Below are 20,687 nucleotides of genomic sequence, written 5' to 3'. Positions count from 1 at the left end.
AACATAAAACTAGTACATTTGTGGTTGAAACAGATGATCTCTAATCTCAGTAAAGAACAGACTGCCTTATCTCCCCATGTTGCTCCTGAAACTGATCTTTCAGTTTGTGTAGTTATTTAACCCCCCCTTTCCTGTGGTTTGGTGTGGGTTCAGAGCTTGTTTTAAAGCATCTCCATCAAAGAACCACAAAACATGCAGCAGAGCAACCTATCCCAGTGCTGTTCAAAAGGATGCCTCACTCAGAGATCCCCTTCCAGGGCTGCTCTTGCCATGAGTCAAGATGAAAAACTGATGCTGGGAGATGCAGATCCAAACAGAGCAGGCAGCAAACATCTTGCATAGACTGAATGGCTCAGTACCTGCCAGCATCCATGGCCCCTTTTCTGCATCATCTCTTCCCAGTCTGCTTCACAGCTTGTGGCTTCTAAGCATTTCATACAGAAAACAGAATAATAAGGGAAGGTTGAAGGAGACTGGACAAATCAATGCCATTAGTGTATCCTTTTGTCAGTACCTCAAGTATTGTACTATTCCCAGTTGCTCTTCTGTAACAAGGCAATTAATGCTAATTAGGTGCAACAACTATTGTTTCTGGGAAGAAGCTCTGTAGGTAACTTAGGGAAACATTTTATAAAAAGCTGTAACTCTTAATCTAGGTCCCCAGATTCCAGTTCCATAACTGTTTGCATGGTGACCTCAAGTGACATCATTAGATTAAGTGCACAAAGCCATTTTCCTCCCCTTGGGAACACCCATTTTCTTGAACACAGTCTGTGCTTTGTACAGGTGGAATGAGTAATATGGAAGCCAGAGTGCAGTGGCAATATAGCACTGCTATAGATTTTCTTCATGAAGATAAAAGTGCAACCTACCACTTGGAGGTCTCTTGGGGCTTGGGAGGAATTTATTTTAACATTATTTCATGTGTTATTACTCTTTCCATTTATAAGAGAAATTGCATATGCATAATTCCTGTAGGTTATCTCCAGGCTCTCTTTTGGAGGGGATGAGAGAGTGAACAGCTGGATCACATTAAGGGCAGTAGGGCTGTCTGCAGACAGAGCAGCAAAGATGAAGACAGAAAAACAGTTATGACAGACATATTATTGCAGATTAGTTAGAGGAGAAATAGAGGGGCAGAAGGGAAGAGGTGCATGAAACACTGTAGCTGACACAGGCTCTGGGAAACAGTAAAGACATTAACAGAAGCTGGAACAGAGAAATTCACTGGAGTTCAGCAGAGAGCTCTGAGCAGGAGGGAATGCGTAAGTAGGTGAGATGGAGGGAAGGGAGGTACCAGTCAGCAAAGCGCAGGAGCAAAGTATGGGCACATGAATATGAGCATGATGTGGCATGATGTTCACCAGATGTGCCTAGTCTTTCTGTCACTGCAATTTGCTTAATTTGTTATGCCACCCCACCAGGGCTTTACTGGCCTTCTCAGCCCTCCACTGTCATACATACACCTCTCTTATGACAGGTTACTGGCTACCCATGCACCTCGCAAGCCAAAAGACACACAACCACTCACATGTTGTGTTGCACAAACCACTGTTGGCTAATATGCCTTCAGATAAAAAGTTATGAAGGAGGAGCCTGTAAGGTAGCTGAATCATTTTGATGGGCATTATCTGTCCATCCTTTCGTCAGTCCAAATTTCTACAGTACCTACAGGTCTGAAAGTCTAGGAAAGTGAACTAATCCTGAAGATCTGCTTCTACACAAATTATTTAACTTCGTAATGAGAATGGGCCAAAGCAGCTGGAGTCTGAATGGGGGGTTGTGCCTGAAGCAGAGCTGCAAATTACAGGTTTTTCTTCTTTGCATTGCCCTGATCCACCATAATCTTTCACCTCAAATATGAGAAGCAGCTCAGATATCTCCTGCTTATTTCACTAGCAGAAGGTTGAGAGGCAAAACAAATTAAGCAAAATATTGAAATTCTCTGATAGAAGGAGGAAAAAATTCTTTAATTGAATTAGTGATAAGAATAAAAACTACCTGGTCTAGCAAATCCTAACCCCAGTAGGCAGCACCACAGCAGTGATAAGGTCTGTTCAGAAGCCTCATTGCATAGTACATATTACTCTTGTTGCTGTTTTCTATGAAGTACTTAGAGAGCTGGTTTAAAAGAGTGATGTCCCCAAAGGTGATTTACACCTTGTTCCTGACATTTAAAAGACTAGCACCATCTGAATTGACAAGGCTGCCTGCTCAGGTGTTGGTATCTTTGACATAATCAACACAGAAAAGGCCAATAGTACTAAGTTTTCTGGCTTCTCAGAGTCCTGTGTATCTAATTGTAGGTTCCACCTGTTTCTCTCTTCCACTGCAGGGGAATGGTTGGACTTGATCTTAAAGGTCTTTTCCGACTTAAGTGATTCTATGATTCCCCAATTCTGAATTGCCTAGATGTTATTATTTCTCTAATTCCTACCAATGTTTCCAGAGGTAGATGAGTTTCTGTGTATCACTCAAGGGAAGCAAGTAGAGCCCAGTGTAATTAATGTAAATTGGCTCCAGAACAGACCACAGCATCTGCAGACAATATTGGATTATGTTGTTTGTTTTTTTTTTTTTTCTGTGTTTGATTTATTAATGATGAGCCTTAAACTGTACCTGACAGTTAACTGAATTTGTTCTGACTATTCAGTGATGTGGGCTCCTCCTTTCTCTTCTCTGTTCTGCACACTCAGCTTTTAACCAGGAAAGGTTACTGTCTGCTTATTGACTGTTGGGGCTAAAATGCTTTGTCAGCAGATCAGGGCTCAATTAAAGAAATAATGTATAGAAATAACACATGCTTCTTAAAGAGAAGGAATTTTTGCTGATATAGGAAGTTCACTGCAATTCTTGGGTTTTAACTGCTATCCTTATGCACAGAGGATGCTCACAGCACCTTCTTGTTGCTTCTCTGAGATCTTAAAGGATTCTTTGGAGACTAGAGCCCAGAAAAACACACAAACTTCAGTGTGCTACAGCAGGAAAGCAGAACAGATAAGGATGCCATCAATATTGTGTGTCCTGGCAATAACAGGGTCCTTGTTAGGTGAGGATACCCTAGTAGACTTGGATGCAGACCTCAGCCAAGCATGAACAGAGGAACACCCAAGAATCCCTTTTCCTCTGAACCTGGGGACAAGCTTGGGTCCAAGTATAGCAGCGAGCATTCCACCCAGATGTGCACAGCATAGCCCCAGTGTGCCAGGCACAGTAAGTGATGCAGCTAAAGCTCTTAATGTGTCAGTTAGGGAGATGTACTGCATGAAATGTTGGAGAAGAAGTAGGACAGAAGCAGCAGCAGCAACAAATTAAACACATTTTTTTTGCCCACTTAGCACAGTCAGACTTTATCATGTCCATCAGTTTCAGTTCTGTCACAAATCCTGATTTAGGATCCTGCTGACTATGCCAATTTGTCATGAATGGGTGATTTAGACCACTTAATGAACCACTGTCAAAGGTATCAGCAAAAGTGGTTTTATTGAAATGTGATGTGGTAAAAGTGTGACTTAATGAAGTTCAATGGCAAGGTTCCAGCTGCAGGGCTCCATGGTTTGGGATGACATCTCTCATCCCCCAGCCCTGCTTATGCTCCTGCAGTACTCAAAGCAGCTGCAGCCAGCAACCTGAGGCCCAGAAAGCCCCTCTCGTCTTTCAAGCCCCTTTCTCAGGGGTTTCAGCAGGGGCATAAACTTTCTCTGGCCAGTCCTGTTTCCCTCTGCCATTCAAGGCATGGCTGTGTTTTGCCACCAGTCCCCTTGAGAGGTGGAAGGAAAAGGCAGCTGCCAAACCCTCAGCCCTGCATCACATCCCTGCAAGGAAGAGGACACTAAGGAACATGAAATAGCTGGCAACGGCAGCCTACCATCCTTTCTACCACTCTACTGCCTAATGCTGCTAGATAGCAGCCTTATCTGAGAAAGGAGACGGGATCCCTTGAGGATGGGAAAAGGTTTAATTATTTATGATAATTTGGGACTAATTCCTGAGCCCAGTTCTGATTTCCCTGCCAAAGCAGGGTCCAAGCTGGAAGGAAAAAGATGGTAGCATCCTGCCCCCTCTGTCAGGGCACCCTATAAGAAGCAGATCACAGCACCCTGAGGGCTCCATCCTTCAGAGCACATGGCAAAGGACATAAAGCCAGAGAAGAATCCATAAGCTTTATCTGAGACCTCTGCAAAGAGAAAGAGGAAAGGAGTTCCTGCTCCTCCCCTGGGGTGGGTCAGCCACCTGAATCCAGGTGAGAGCAGTGTGGATATCAAATTGACAGGCTAGGCTCTTCGAAACTCTACTTGTGAGGTCTGTGGCTGCTCTAGATAAACCCCACCTGGCTCTCTCCACACTGTCTGGCAAGACTTCAGAAGAGAGGAGTGGCAGTTTTTGAGATGTACCAGGTATAATGACTGGGCTGTAATGCTGAGCTGTCCCCAGGGGCCACCATGCCCCAGTGATCTGGCAGCAGCCCCACATGCCACCCAAATAGCTTTTGCAGGTACTTCTGCAGCAGAAAAGTGTTGGGTCATGCCACACACAGGCTCACACAGAGATCCCCAACTCTGCTCCAAGAGGAGATGTAGTAAATTAGGGGCCAGAATTCCTGCCAACATAATTAACAAAAGCTTAATCAGCAGATGATTGGTTAATCATAAACTTATTAAATAGCTAACTGAGCTCTAAGACTGTTTGTCAAATTTCCAGACAATGGCAGTCTCGCTAAGGGAGAGATCAGGTCAATAATCCTGTTAAGGGAGCAGGTTTGCTGTGTGGGATGACTTTCTGGCTGAGCTGCTGTTGATCCAAGTACCTGGGACTGATAAAATGAATAGCAGGAAGAGGCACCCTGGGCTGTGCAGATCCTGTTCTCCCATAGAGATTCATAGTAAACAGGCAATTAATCTAGTGAAACAATGCCTGAAAGTCCTCTTCTAGTGAACAGAATATTTGTAGGGTGGCATGCTAAGTTAGTAATGCTCGCTCTTTCCCTTTCCTGGGGAGGATAACAGTGGCTATCATACTGCAGAGCAGGGATTTCTCAAAGCGTAATGGAGTGAGGAGTATCTATCCATTCAGCATATTAACCAGCCTGGTTGCCTTTTTCCATCTACTTCCATTTTATTAGATAGAAATTATGGATATTTGTTTTAAATGCATAGGGTTGTAGACAACCAATGCAGCAGATGATAAAACAGAATGGATCAAATAGATGACATTTTGCTGATAAATCAAGGCCAGAAATATGTCTGGAACTGTCAGCTGAAGTCCAGTCCTGGGAACAGGAAAAGTCCAAGGGTCCTTTCCAAGCAGGATGCTGGAGTGAGAGAGCTATGAGTCCCTTCCAAGCTTGTGTACTGCCTGTGGCATTAGCATTTCTGTCCTTATTTGCTTTGGCTACTAGATGGGAACTCAACAAGTCATTCTAAGCAGCGGTATTTGCCAGCCAGTGAAAGCTTTCCCAATTACGACACATAAAAAATAAATCTGTAGTTTATATAAACTATAAAACATGCTCTCTGCCATAGACCAATCATTTAGTGTGTATTTTAGACTCATGCAAGTATGGACATTTGATTATGTGTATATGCAGTTTAAGCCTACTTATGTCAGGCTCTATTCAAGTGGGTTTTTAATACAAATATGCACTATATGATGATCTCCTGTGTAACTGTGTTACTTCTCTAGCTTTGTTGGTTCAGCATGGGAAAGCTTCAGGCCATCTAGAAAATTCAGAAAGATTAATTTACCAATATGATCACAGAAAATTCTTTCTCTTTTACCTCTCCAGATGGGGGCTTTAACTCTAAGCTTAGAGCTTTGCATTTTAGGTCAAATTGCATATCTTTTAACATTTGTCCAAATCGGCGAGTTTTACAGTGCATTGCTGATGCCTCTTCAGGTTTTAGAACAGCTTCTAATAGCTTCAACATTCCTTGCTCATGTTTGATAGGCGACACTCGTAAAGTCAAAAGTCCTCTTTCTTTTCATACTGTCCCATGTGCCTGCACAATTCCAAAAGTATATTTAGAGTCTGTGTGTATTAACTCACTTATCTTATGACTTAGACTCTAGTCAAAACAATAAGCTCAGCTTTCTGTGCTGAGGTATTTGATGGCAATGGTTGTGTTTCAGTAATGTTCTTTAAAGTTACCACAGCGTACCCAGATGGTTATTCTCCACTCAGAACAAAACTGCTTCCACCTGCATAGAGAGTCCACTCTGGATCTTCTAGTGGAGTATTCTTTAAATCTGGTCTGCTAGAAAAGACTCATCCAATAGTCAATAGATACGGAAAATAAATTAGCAGGATTCAAAGATGATGTTGTTTTCAAACTCACATCATCCTGTTCCAGTAATGCTGCTTGGTACTGCACCACTCTGCTAGGTGACAGACAATGGTGTCCTTGTTGTTCCAGCACTGAGGCCAAAGCATGTGGCACAAATATAGTAACTCAGTCACATAGTTTGCCTCTTGAATCAGCAACACAGTCACAGGCACAATATAGTCATAGATACCTGCCAAGCTTCCAAGGTGTTTCGGCCACTACATTACCAGACAAAGCAGGATTGTTCTCAAGTCCTTTTGGCAAACAGTCCAGCAAGTTGCATCTTTCCCATTCAAAGGTGAAAAGCTTCTGGCTCTCCGTATCTGATGGTATACAGAAAAATGTATCTTTCAAGTCTAAAACAGTAAAATAAACATAATTTCCTGCTATATTAATCAAAGAGTGTATGGGGTTGGGCATTACCAGGTGCACATATATCACAATCTGATAAATGGTTCTCGAATCTTGTACCAACCAGTATACCATAGAATGTAGCTTCTTTACTGGCAAAATGGGAATATCACAGAATCACAGAATGTTAGGGATTGGGAAGGGACCTCGAAAGATCATCTAGTCCAATCCCCCTGCCTGAGCAGGAACACCTAGATGAGGTTACACAGAAATGTGTCCAGGTGGGTTTTGAATGTCTCCAGAAAAGGAGACTCCACAACCTCCCTGGGCAGTCTGTTCCAGTGTTCTGTCACCCTCACCATGAAGAAGTTTCTTCTCATATTTAAGTGGAACTTCCTACGTTCCAATTTGCACCCATTGCCCCTTGTCTTATCATTGGCTGTCACTGAGAAGAGCCTGGCTCCATCCTCCTGACACTCACCCTTTACATATTTATAAACATTAATGAGGTCACCCCTCAGTCTCCTCCAAGCTAAAGAGACCCAGCTCCCTCAGCCTTTCCTCATAAGAAGATGTTCCACTCCCTTAATCATCTTTGTGGCTCTGCGCTGGACTGTCTCCAGCAGTTCCCTGTCCTTCTGGAACTGAGGGGCCCAGAACTGGACACAATATTCCAAGTGTGGTCTCACCAGGGCAGAGTAGAGGGGGAGGAGAACCTCTCTCGATCTACTAACCACCCCCCTTCTAATACACCCCAGGATGCCATTGGCCTTTGGTGCCCCAAGGGCACAGTGCTGGCTCATGGTCATCCTGCTGTCCACCAGGACCCCCAGGTCCCTTTCCCCTACACTTCTCTCCAACTTCTCCCCAACTTATACTAGTACCTGGGGTTGTTCTTGCCCAGATGCAAGACTCTGCACTTGCCCTTGTTATATTTCATTAAATATTTCCCTGCCCAACTCTCCAGCCTGTCGAGGTCTCTATATATTCTGATTAGCATTCCTGCAAAAGTCCATAGCAAGTAAACTTGTTCATCAAAGTCTCTAACCCCATTTTGGCTTTCAAGTTTATTGGATATTGTTTTTCCTTACCAGCTTGAAGTCCTGTTTCAGTTCTATCTCTATCAGCATAGTGTTGGCTTTACCAGATACTTCAGCTGCCCATACTAGTGGAAATACAGCAACCAAAATTTCCTTGGAGATTTTTTGCTTGCAGCAAGCAGATCTGTGCCTTCCAGGTATTTTCTTGTGGGATATGCAGCTGAACAGAATTCTCAGAAAAGGTTATTTGTACTGACAATTTACTTAACAAATCTTGAACCTAAGAGAGGTATAGGGCTTTCTGGCATATACAAGAATTCATGTGTTAAAACTTTGTTCCAAATTTGGCATTCCATTGGTTTAAAAAATGGCCTTTCTTTCTTTCCCATAACCCTGAGAACTAGCATGGTGAATTTACTAAAAAGTCTATTACAACTAGTTATCACAGAATGTCTATTAAAGTGTTTTAATTTCCCAGCTTCATTGGAACCAGGGATCTGCTGGGGATTCCTTTAAATTCATCCTTGGTCTCCTTCATTCAGTATTACAGCTCTCTAGCAGCAATATTGCTGTGGCAGGGGGAAAAGGCCTCTCCACCTTTTGCTGCTTCAGCAGTCGGCAGCCAGCTTTTTTCCATTGCCCTGGTCCCCATCCTTCATTAAGCTTAGTAACCTTATTTAAGCGCAGCAACAAACACACGCTGATTTTCTTTCTTAATTGAGGGCAATCTCTTTTCCAGTGTCCCTCTTGTTTACAATACACACACTGATTTTTCTCAATTCCCTGACTTGGCTTACTCCCTGATCTTTATCAGAAATTCCCTCTAAAGTCACAATTAATTGAGCTTCTCATTTCTCTTTCTGATGACCTCTATCACGACACAGGATCCTCCAAGCAACACCCAAATCCCTAGCATCATCTCCTTGCAATTTTTGCAGTTTACATGCGGAAGAACACCTTTTCAGGTTTATTTTTAGATTATCCTTTCCCTTCCCTTTCCAAAGCCAAGTTGATACCACATTCCTTTTGCCATTCGGAATGCCTCCACAAACAGAAAAACATCTCTGCATAAATGACCTCATCCCATTTCCCTTCTTGCTTTAAAAACAACATCAGTTGCAAAAAAGTATTATAATTCAAGGTTCCATTCTCCAGCCACTTTTCCCATAATCTAACTTATGAATTGGCCACCACTGATTACAATATTTCACAAGATCCACCCTAATACCACTAGGAACAGACATTCCTGATCCCATCTCATAAGTAAAAACCACCAGGCGGGGGGGAAAGGGGAAAGCACAGAGATGGAGAAGGCTTGCATCATGCTTACAACTTACACTAACAACACCACAAAGAAACAATTATAACAACAACCAGTAAAACAATTAACATGTACTAGTGCACTGATAAACACTCATATACTAAAACAAGGACTTGAAGAGTTTCTCTTCCCTTTTTCTCTTTCTCTTTCTCCTTTTTTTTTTTTTTTTTCAGTCCTTCTTTCAAACCTTTTATAGGGGTCATCACCCCCAAATCTTTTACCTTTATTTAGGGGACTGTACCCCTGGGCCTTTCATCCAATATTTTACCTTTATTTAGGGGACTCTGCCCTTGGACCTTTCACTCCCTTTTAATCCAGATTCTTTTAGCCCAACCCTGCAAAGCTTTCACACTTTCGACTAATGGGCAGGCAAGCCCCCCTGCGAGGCTTTCGCCCCAACCCAAACCAAAAATAATAATAAAAAAAAAGGATGCTTTATTTATGAATGGTCCTTGGCTCAAGAATTCTGCCACCTCCGGGGATCGAGGACCTCCCCAAGAATCCCTCGGTGCCAGCTGGAGATATTTTGATCCCAGGAGTTGGTTGAAGATCAAGAGAGGAGTCCCACCAAGGTCACCAGAACTGATACATTAAATCGGCTAATTAAAGAAACTTCTAAAACCAGATCAATTTATTGACATGTTGAACTTCTAAAACCAGATCAATTTATTGACATGTTGACTCCGACGGGAATAGGCCCCAAACAATTCCCAGACATGGGTTATATCCACACAGATCATACATATTCATTACATTTCCAAGAAATGCTTTGCATATGCATTATATCCCTTTGTTATTTGGCTTGTCACCACCTTATCTTCTGAGAACAAGGGCATTGTCTCCTAACCTTCTCCTGCTTATCTTAAGAAATACCATTCTTGTGACTTAACTCCTAACAAGTGCCTAACACCTAAAAGCCGTGAACTTTATTATTGTTAACTTAGTAAATGCCTAAAATCTATGACCCTTATTCATATAGACTTATTTTATTACTAATTGCTGATTTTAGGTATCAGCATCAGCCAATATGAGACAGACTTTAAAGAAAAATGTAATTTACTTAGTGAGGCTAGGTTGTGGTTGCTTCTCTCACCTTTTCTTTACTGTGCTGGTATATGTATTTGATTGCAGTGAAATTACAGATTTTTGTTAAAATGTTGGACCCCAAAAGTAACATCTTCAGAAGCGCCTAAATCAGTCAGATTTCTAGAAGGAACTTGGGTTCTTAGAGCTTGAGGCCCTGGCCTTCAAACAAAACCAAAATAGCTGGAAGCCTGGGAAAGAGCTCACTGTCTAGAAATGGAGTTCACAAACTCCACCTGCTATGCTAGGAGGAAGCACTGAGCAGAAAATGGGCACTGAAAACTTCATTTCCCCATTCTGATGGACCTGATGGTTGGTGTGCTGGATTTTATAGCTCATAATTACTAGAGGAGACTGGCACTCAAACAGCTCCTTTGGGTGATGGTGGAAGTAGCAGTAGTTCATAATACTTGTAAGGCTCAGAAAGCAGGTTTCCTTGCCTCAAAGCCTGAAGTGACTCATATGCATCTCCGCCACCTTTTAGGAGCTTGTCCTAACACCCCAGGGTTGTCTAGACTTCCCATTCCTCCTGCTAGCCCTCACTTTTTGGCCACTAGGGGCTCAAGATTCATAGCATCCAAGAGAGAGCTGAACTGTTGTTGATTCATGCTTAAGAAATTTGGCTGGGGACACAGGCATGGATGTTCCTACTCCACTTACATCGCTTTGAGAATGTTCACTCCAAGCCACTAAATAAGTGAAAGAAGTGGTTAAATAGGAAATCTTGTATTGTTCAAACCCACACCTTGAAATAGCCCTCAGTAAGAGCATAGAAATAGTAATGGGGAGACCTATTGGAGGAAAAAGACAACTAGCAAAAGTCCAGATTCATCAACCACATGAGTAATCTGAGTTGGAGAAAAGCATTACTGCTTGTACCAAGCATTTGATAGAAAGCAGACAGCTCTGGTCCATTTAAAAGATTCAGGCAGGCCTTAACTGTCTTGACAGAAAATGAAACATGTAGCCTTGTTTCTGAGTCAGGTGCCTTTTGTGAGTTATACAGCCTCTTAAAGGATTGTCAGCTTGTCTCAGCACTGTGTATTTGTGGTCAGTGCTGGAGCTTCTGGTGTAGATGGGTGGAAGTCGGTTTATATTTAGGGTTGTAAACATTTGCCTCTATTAAACCCCACTTTATACCTCTGTGTCTGAATAGCAAAATTCATGTGACCTGCAAAATACCAGCTTTTTATTCTGGAGACAAAAATAACCAATGCATTTGCAAGTTCCAGTCCTGATAAATTACTCTGATTTAAGGTTTTTACTTCAATCCCAAATCGGTCTCTTTGTTGCTCATGCCACAGAGAGATATTAGTCCGATCCTTTTCCTGCCAAGTTCAATGGGCATTTATTCACCTCTGCCATTGGCAGGAGTGGGACTGGGCATGCATGGTTTGTATGACTATGTAATCTTCTCTGCAGGTTCCTCAGCCATGCTCATGACCATAATCTCTAGGCATCTCTGCTGCTTATTTGTCCCTCAAAAAAGCAGCCTTGGACGTGTTCCCCTGCTCTTACCTGTGTGGAAAGGACAGAGTTGGTTCATCTTGCACTTACACACACTGGTAGGCATGCCACTTTCCCAAGACAAGTGGGAAAAGGAGCTTTTCTCTCTGAGAGGAATAAAATCTGCAAGAGAAAAAAAATATATATCAGCACATTTCATATACCACAGGGGAAGCAGAAGCAAAACATATTCACTATTCAGGTTCCAGCAGTCTGGTAAACCAGGCAAGGTTTGTAGGGAAAAGCTGAACATGGGGCCAGTAAGCCAGGAAAGGACCTGGTTAAGAACTTTCTCCAGAGTGTGAGAAAATGTTGGGAACTATTTTTGTGCCATGGCACCTTGCCTGGTGTTGCAGGATGAAACTGGGACTGTTAGCTCAACTTTTGTGGCTAATTGCTAACTAAACCCAGTTGATTTCCCACAAGAAACAAGGAAGGGTTTTGAATCAGAAAACTGAATATCAGTTTATATGATAACCCATCATACATGGGTTCCTATCCCTACTGGAGACAGGGATGTATTAATACAGCACAAATACTGCATACTTGCAGAAACCTTAGCTTTTGGACCTGAATTCTAATTGTGATCCTGTGGTGAGAAGTTATTAAGAGAAATAGTCTCTCCTAAATGAGAAGCTAATTTAAATCCCCTCTTGCACCAAATACACAAAGGAAGCTTGATGTGCTGTACAAGTTTTAAGGTACATTTCAGCAGCAAGTAGAACAAGCTCTGAAAATTTAAGCAAAAAATATGCTATGTAAAAATACAGCTGCAAAATGTTTCACTTTTTCTTTTTCTTTCTCTTAAGTAAAAGCAAGATCCCAAGAATCAATGGGAGATAAAAGAGAAAGCACACATGGGGGACATCACAGGTTGCCAGGAAGAGAAGTAGGGAGGCAGCAACATTTTCTGCCGTGGGGTGTGTTAGTCCATTGAGTTGGGAATGGTAATAACTCGGGCCTAGTGTCAGGCTAGGCTAGACTAACACTAAATGGTGGTGTTGCTTTGATGGAGACACTTTTCTATCCCCACTGGGCCCCTCAGTGGCAGTCTCAGTAGGAGGAGAAAAAGTAAAAGGATAAATTCCCTTGCACAGCACAAAGTACATTCTTGGAATCCGTGAAGCAACCAGGTGCAGACAGAGGCAAGGTCTCTGCCCTTTCTCTGCCCCAGCTGGTTCTCATCCAGAAGTTCCATGACCATCTATCTTAGTGGGATGTTGACAACAAGCTGCTGTGAGTCAGGGTATGTTAGCTTTAGCCCCTGCTGACCTTGGAGGCAATAGGACACAGTTTGTCTGGTCTTTGCTTTGTCCCTGCTTGGGAGATGGAGAGCTCATGTCCTTTTTTATTAATTCTGCTATGCCTTTTGCTGCCATCAAATCTGGGTTTCTGCAACTGTATGGTGGCCAACCAGGCTGTTGCCCTAATTTTGTTTTCCCCTTCGTGTCCCATATGCAGAGAAGCAGAGGGAGCTGGCTCGGAAGGGCTCCCTGAAGAATGGCAACATGGGAAGCCCAGTTAATCAGCAGCCCAAGAAGAACAATGTGATGGCACGAACAAGGTAAAGGACTGGAAAAGCACTCATCTGTGCTCTGAGGTGCAATCCCTTATGACCTTAGGATGGGCAAGGATGATGTTCATTGCTATTCACCTACTGCCAAACATGCTGTGAGAGCAGTGATGACCCTTTCCGGACCTGGCAGGTCCAGACGCTCTGTGCTGTGTTGCATCCTATCCTCTGGGGAAATGCAGGGACAGGTGGGCTCAGGACTGGTGACAGTGCAGCTTGAAGGAGGCAGAGGCAGCCCAGCCTGGTCAAAATCAGGGGTTTGATATGGCTTTCTTACATGTTCTGGGTAGCCTCACATAACACATAATCCTGCCAGCAGGAGAGTGTACAATGCTGCTTCATGTAAGGTGTCACGGAGGCACCCCAAAGTTAGTTTTAGGCAAACAACAAGGTCCAAAAAAACCTTTTATTCTGATCAAAAAGGTGCAGCAGATTAACTGGTAAAGAATGGGGTTTTAGCTCTCCAATAACATAAATACAGGTTCGAATATCAGTTGAGGAAATTATCGAGGTGCAGCAAATAATAACAATGGAGATCCACAGCGTGCATACACATGTCTCACAAAAACAACATCAGAGCCGTCCCTGACTTCAGGAAACAAATACATGCTTGCCTGAACCTGGCAAGGAATTATCAAAGAAAATACATGTGCTTATATTTAAGCACAAAATATCCTCACTTTGCCTAAGCGAGGAAAAACAAACAACACCCGCGATCCTACGAGGAAATATTACGAAGTTTTATCACTCACCCATACGGTTCAGTGAGGGAATCCCAGTCCTGGGAGATTACCTTAGGCAGCCATCCTGCCTAAGGGGGAGGGCTCTCGACTACAGCATTTGGCCCACACTCCAAGAGGGCAGGCCAAGCACTTGCCTCTGCGGGGGTCCCATTTAAATACCCGAATCAGATCTGACTGTGGGCATTCCAGAAGCTTCTCTGCACCCCCACTCTGGCTGTGGGCGCCCAGAAACTTCTCCGCAGCTTGGTGCCTCTGCACCCCTCCTTCTCTCTCTTAACGACCCTGGCACACGGGCTCTGGGGTCAAACAAAAGAAGCTGTTACCCCCCATTGCAGGAGAGGGGGGTGGGGAGGATGCGTAATGGCTTCCTGAAATTTTCTGAGCAGAAGCAGAACATTGCAGGTGGTTAAAGTGCAGTTGGAGCATGGATGAGATGGATTATCATATTTTGATTTATATTTTCTAAAATCTTTGTGAAGCATCATTGTGCATCATATGTTGTTAAAGACTGGTTCTTCATTTGGGAGAAAAATCTGAGTTAACCCACTGAACAAGGAGATTTTCATCATTCTTACTGTTCCCACCTGCTGAATGTAGAATCTTCTTCCATTTGCTTGGTTTGATTGATCTTATTTTAAATATGAACCAAAGTCTTTGTGCAGTTTTGTGACTGAAAGAACTCTGTTGTGAACTGGATACCATTGAATTAATATATTTTCCTTATCCTAGGAGCTCTGAAGCCTGTATTCCATTACAAAAAATCTCTCAGACAATTAAAGGTGCAAAGTCATCATCAGCCTTTGTAATACTTCTGATGAAGTGAAAGCCATTATAAAATAATGAGATTTTAAAAGTGCTAGTCTGACTAGGCTCTTACGCTTTGCCTACCAGCTCGTATTTCTTATATTACTAAATTTAGGAGTGAGACCTCAGAAATGGTGTGTTGTGGGGGCTGGGTAGGGACTCATGCAGAAAGACCAAATCCCTGATTTCCAGTAGTAGAATAGTAGGAGCACCAAACCTCTGCCTTCCCCTAGCCTCCATCTCCCATTTACTTATTGCTAGGGAAAACAAAACAAAACACCAGAAAAAATGAGCAATCTGATATGACAAGCAGTGCTAGCTGAACAGGTTCACCAGAATGAAGTGTAGAGTGTCCCAACTGTTTTTTTTCTTCCAGGGAGGAGTGTGTTCCCAAGGCATGTCCCGTATTCAACCATGTGAAACTGCTCTGAACTACCCAGAGACACATCCCACTTCCTTTGAATTGCACCCATTTAAACGTCTTCAGCAAAAAGGGAGGACTTGCAAGGAAGTGAAATAGGGAAAGCCTAACTATCATCTGGCTTTGCTCTAGACTATGTCTGGTACTGAGCTTTACTGTGTGGTTAACAGGCAACATTTAATTATTTCAGGCTCGTCGTTCCCAATAAGGGCTATTCATCATTAGATCAGAGTCCAGATGAAAAGCCACTGGTAGCCCTGGATACGGACAGGTATGCAAAGATGATATATATTATGGTAAAAGCAAGTTTTCATGCTAGAGTGCAGTACTGAAGCTAATTCCTGCTGAAACTGCTCTTGCAGGCCACTCGCACTCTTCCTCGCTGTGCCCTTTGGCATATGCCATAACGAGTCTGTGTGCGTAAACAAGTAGAAACAGATATGAGTAAAGAGCACTTTGATGGAAAGGTCTGAGGGTCACAGATGAAAGTTGTTCTCCTGATTCCCTTGATGTAATTTCTCTGTGCCTAAATTGCAGCTTCACAGTATGAGAAAGTTAGGGCTAACCAGAGAATACAGGTCTCTCTAACTGTTGTTTCCTTCTTTGCTGTATCTTGTTCTTCCCTTCAGTGATGATGACTTTGACATGTCCAGATATTCCTCTTCGGGATACTCATCAGCTGAGGTGAGTTATACCCTTTTCTGCCATCGTTGCCATGAATGCTAATAGTAGAGCAGCCAGAAACGGCTTAGAGTGGCCTTGTGCTGCCAGAAACAGCTCCACAAGGAATTTACCAGTGGTGTAGACTCTGTGAGCCTGGAAGGGAACATGGCAGAAACTGTGTCATGTTTCTTTCTTCACCAGTGATCCAGTTGGCTCTGTCCCCACGCTTCCATGGCACAGACATAGATCTGCCCGTTGACTGTTTTCACAGATACCTTTGGCCTCACTCAAACATTTCCCAGTTCTGCCCAGTCCTGAAGTGTTGGCCCATCTGGTGCAAAAGCATCAACTTGTCTGTCACAGCAGCTCAGCAACCATCTACTTGCCAAGAAAACAAATAAAGAATCTGAGGATGTGCTGTGATTTCCAGTTCTTGTGGGAGTCAAGGTCACCCAGTGCATGTTTATTTGGAGCACCAGAAATTCCAGGGAGGACTTGCAGATATTAACTCTTGCCCTTTCAGAGAGAAAAGGCAGGGAGGCTCAGGCTTGTTAATCCTTCTGCATTGTTTCTGAATACATTCCCAAACTCTTTTGTAAATTAGTTGTTCAGACTCTGGCTACTGCTTCTGCAGGATCTGATTTTACATCCAGGGTGCTGAGCAGCCATTCTGCACACAAGCCACTGGGAACTCTTCCCCCTTGTATCCTTTCCTTGGGCAAAATACCTCTGAAACACAGAGAAACAGCCAAGAGGAGGGACCAGCAAATGATCTAGGCCATCTCTGGGCCCTGATGAAGTGTTGTTCACCTAGATCTGGCTAGACAGCACTTGAATCCAAGATTACAAAAAGCCAAGAGGCTTTACCACCTTTCAACTGCTATAGTGCCCCAGACTGAGAGGAGGGACTGCTCAGCTGCCAGTCACTTTATTATCATTATTATTACATTACTTTAAATGAGGACTTGTCTTCATGGAAAGATTATTCCAGAATAAAATAGTGTATCAACTTGCTACTCTGGAATATCTCACTCCTATCCTATTTTGGTATAAGTTAGAAAAGCAGAAGGCAGCCCTCACCTGTGGTCAAAACTGGGATTCTTTCATTGATGGGACAGCTGCTAATGATAGGGAAATATATTCCAGAATAAGGGGCCTCCTTCCTTTTCTGACCATCAGAAGGAAGAAGTCTCAAGTGTTTGACTGTTTGTTTCTTTGTCTGTAGCAGATCAACCAAGACTTGAACATCCAGCTGCTAAAGGATGGGTACCGATTAGATGAGATCCCAGATGACGAGGACCTCGACCTAATTCCCCCTAAATCGGTCAACCCTACCTGCATGTGTTGCCAAGCCACCTCCTCCACTGCCTGTCACATCCAGTAGTGAGGCTGGCAGGCTGTGATCAGTGCTTTCCACTTTAACTGTAAAACTTAACAGCCATTGCTTCCTCCTATGGTAGGACATGCACCTCTTTGTCTTCATGGAGCCAGGAGAAACCAAAAAATTCATTTTATGATTGGTTAATAAGTTATTTTAAGCTATGGTTAAACAAAAGAGAAGTTGCTCAAAGTGCCAGGCAGTGCCTGGCAGAACTGACTGGTCTGGAGAATAAATGCAGGAGGGTCCAAAGATAACTCCTTGGTTTGTGTAGGCACTGGTGATGTTTTGTAATGTGTCTGTTCCAGAATGGGAAGGGTCCTGCCTACTGAAACAAATCCATCTGCAAGATCATGGGTGAGTCAGAGGTGTCAGAGGGTTTTACCTGTGGGAGGAGGTCAGTTCTTAATTCATTCACTAAACCTGATTTGTTTGCATAACCAAAATTGTACGGTAACTGGGGGATGATAATGGGAACAGAGCAGGGCATCCTTTCTTATGTCAAGGCTAGCCAGGACTAGCATGACACAATTCATTCACTTTCAAAGAAGACAAATAGGTGGCATTTCACTGTGAGTCAGTACTAGCTAGAGCTGTTGTGTCACATATCCAATGCAATCTATCCTTAGCTCCACATTAAATTATCACCAAACACATCAGATTCCATCTGAAATCCATCCATGTTCTTCAGAGATTCAGTCCTTACCTGAGAATACCATACTCCTGAGTTCAGTCCAGTCACATAGACTTCATCCTATACTTCATTCCTGTGAGACACATCTGCTTCCAAAAATCTTAAAGTTTGTTCAACTAAGAAAAATTGAGTCCTGCACAAGACATAACTAGAGCTGTGCAGTCTGAAGTTCAGTGCCAGAAAAGTTAGCTGAAGAAAGAACATTTTTACAGAACTTGGCTGTTGATATTCTCTTAAGACTGTATCTCTTGGTGCCTGTGAGAAAGATTTGTTAATGCTGAAGGCATCTCTGTGGTGGTGTCAGACTTGTGTGTGTCTGTGTGTGTGTGTGTGTTCAGCAACAGCAGGATTATGAACAACTTCAACTAAAAAATAACTATGAGAGGACACTACTGTTTATCCCATCTCTGCCCACTTGTGAATCAAGCTTGGTCTGTGTTAGATGTCCCACATCAGGAGCAATTGTGTTTATTTGGTGCTGGAAGTTGGGAAACCTGGTGTTATATTAGGTGGCTGGACTGAATTGCCAGTTTACCAGCAGATTGTTTTGAATGCAAAATTATTTCTGGAATGAGGAAATGTTCTCTCCCTGGCCGGTCTTACACTGCTGGTTTCAGCATGACTAAGGTGACAGATGGGCTGGCATTTTTCTCATAGACAAAATCTTTTGCCACAGGCACAACTGTGTGTTCCTGCTCTGCCAGGAGGAAGGACTGCCTACCTTGCATCAGCGCTTGCTTTAGAGCCTGGGGAAAAGAGAAAGCGATGGCAATTCTGAGCTTCCCATCAGAATTTCCTTAAGTTGCAATACAGAACCTGAGCTCCACCCTGAAGGACAGATCCCCCTCGTCTGAAATCTTCATGTAGTGAGCTGAGTCTAAGAAATCCTCTTTGTGATTGGGAGGACACCTATTTAACATTGTGGGTTTTCACTCTGTGCATTGCAAGGCACAGTGTCATCCACAGCATGAGCAAAAGAACAGGCACACAAGACTCCTGGGCTTTATTATTCACTAGCTGGCCCTGGGCAACCATTAAAGCTGTGTTTGCCCATCCCCAAAAAACAGGACACTGCCACTCTGAGTCCAGGCCACAGAAAGAGGACTGAGCGGTGCTGTTTACTGAGCATCCCTGCCTCCTCCTTGTGCAGAAGTGCTGGCTAACTTGCCAGCTCCTCTAGGAAAAGAGTGTTTCTCAATTGAATTCCTCTCCCTTTCTCATCACCTGGTAATGAGGAGAGGGAATAGTTCCAAAATGTTTCTAAAGAAGCACAAAGCATCAGGTCCCCAAGTCTTTGCTTCTTCCCTTGTGTGCCTGCTTTCCTCTCCAGTGCTAGTTCAGGTGTGAGGTTAGCAACTTGTCTGGAGTGGGGGAAAGAGCTCTAACAAGACTCTGTAGGGAGAAAAGATAAAAGGGAAAAGCATTCCTTAAGGAGTCTCTTTTTTTTTTAATGAAAAATGTAGTCAAAACCTAAATCAAACCAAATCCTACAGGACATGGATGAGTCTCTTTAAATGTTCACTCTTCTAAAGCAGGACTTTGCAGTTCAGCATTGTTACCATGCAACATCTTCATCGCATTTATCCTTCTGGGTTAGTCTCTGTGCCTTCCAGCTGGGCTGCACACAGTCTTTCCCACAGCCCTTGCTCAGGTGCTTGGAGCATTTCTCCTGCTGGAGAAACAAGGCATCTATTTACATGGGTCAGCCCTGGGAGACTGCAGGTCCCACAGGTTTCCATCATGCTGCTATCATGTTCAGTCAAGGACAGCATGAAGCTTTCTGAGACTGTATCTCCCAAGGCTGACTGACATCTCTCCTCTGAAGGACAGACCTTCTTTCATAACCACTGTCCCATGGCACCACAACCAAGTCCTTTTATTGCCCCTATTGCTGGTTTTTGCCTGCCATGTGCCCTGTGGCATTCCCTAACCCTGCAACCTTGGAACTGCCCTCAGCCCTTTGCATTATGTGATGTGCACTTGCTTCCAGCACAACCCTTTAGGGTCTCTGTGACGGAGATGAATTTAAATGTTTACACCCAGTGCTTCCTCCAAATACAGACAGAAGCACAAGCCAAATGTTTTTCACTGCACACAGAAGGAGCTGGTTGCACAAATAGCTGTTTTGGCATGACAATACAGGACCATAAAGTGACATTTTTTTGGCTTCTCCTCACTATGCTTTGTATTCATATATTTTATTAGGGAAATAAAGTAGAAAGGGTAGGGAAAAGTAGTTACTTGTGTGGAGTCATTATCAGGAAGGCTGAATGGATTAAGGCAATGCACATGTGGCTATAATAGAAAACTGAACACTAACCCTTCTGAATCATAATCCCTTAAGCAGGTTATGACCATGGGGCATGTTTGTTGGCTTTTTATGGAATATGATGGAAGGCCTGACAGTATGTATTAACCGCAGATTTAGCTGACTCTCCCTATATGGTCTCATGTTCAGACCTTTGCTTTGCTAGCCCTTGTTCTCATGAAGGAACTCAACTTACCTGATGTCTGCTGAAAATACAATAAAGCAGAGAGGAAACAGTCTAGGAAGCCCCTGGAGTGTGTGAAAGACAACTTCCTGACACAGCTGGTCAGTGAGCCAACTAGGGAAGGTGCCCCACTGGACCTGTTGTTTGTGAACAGAGAAGGACTTGTGGGCGATGTGATGGTCAGAGGCTGCCTTGGGCATAGCGATCATTTCTATTCTTGGAGAAGTAAGGAGGGAGGTCAGCAGAACTGCTACCTGGACTTCCAGAGGGTTTAGGAGGCAGTTCTGAAGGGCAA

At 43.4% G+C, this 20,687-nt stretch overlaps 1 protein-coding gene across 3 annotated transcripts in view; it reads left to right on the top strand.

The window, feature by feature from the left end:
• LOC308051428 (protein FAM219A-like) overlaps positions 1-17,212 on the top strand; it is a gene marked incomplete at both ends in the record, with an annotated part of 155,591 nt that extends 138,379 nt beyond the window's left edge. For 2 of the 3 annotated variants that reach the window (XM_080361855.1, XM_080361854.1), the window contains 4 exons: positions 13,086-13,188; positions 15,356-15,436; positions 15,795-15,849; positions 17,057-17,212. In XM_080361855.1, the coding sequence (XP_080217981.1) occupies positions 13,086-13,188; positions 15,356-15,436; positions 15,795-15,849; positions 17,057-17,212 (395 nt within the window). Of the gene's footprint in view, positions 1-13,085; positions 13,189-15,355; positions 15,437-15,794; positions 15,850-17,053 lie in introns of all 3 variants that reach the window. The other variant, XM_080361853.1, reaches the window with a different exon arrangement.
• Between the last annotated feature and the right edge of the window lie 3,475 nt (positions 17,213-20,687).

This window comes from Nesoenas mayeri (assembly GCF_963082525.1).
Source record: "Nesoenas mayeri genome assembly, chromosome: W".
Taxonomy (NCBI): domain Eukaryota; kingdom Metazoa; phylum Chordata; class Aves; order Columbiformes; family Columbidae; genus Nesoenas; species Nesoenas mayeri.
The sequence above is the reverse complement of the archived record's forward strand: the minus strand, read 5'-3'. Positions and strand labels throughout refer to the sequence as shown.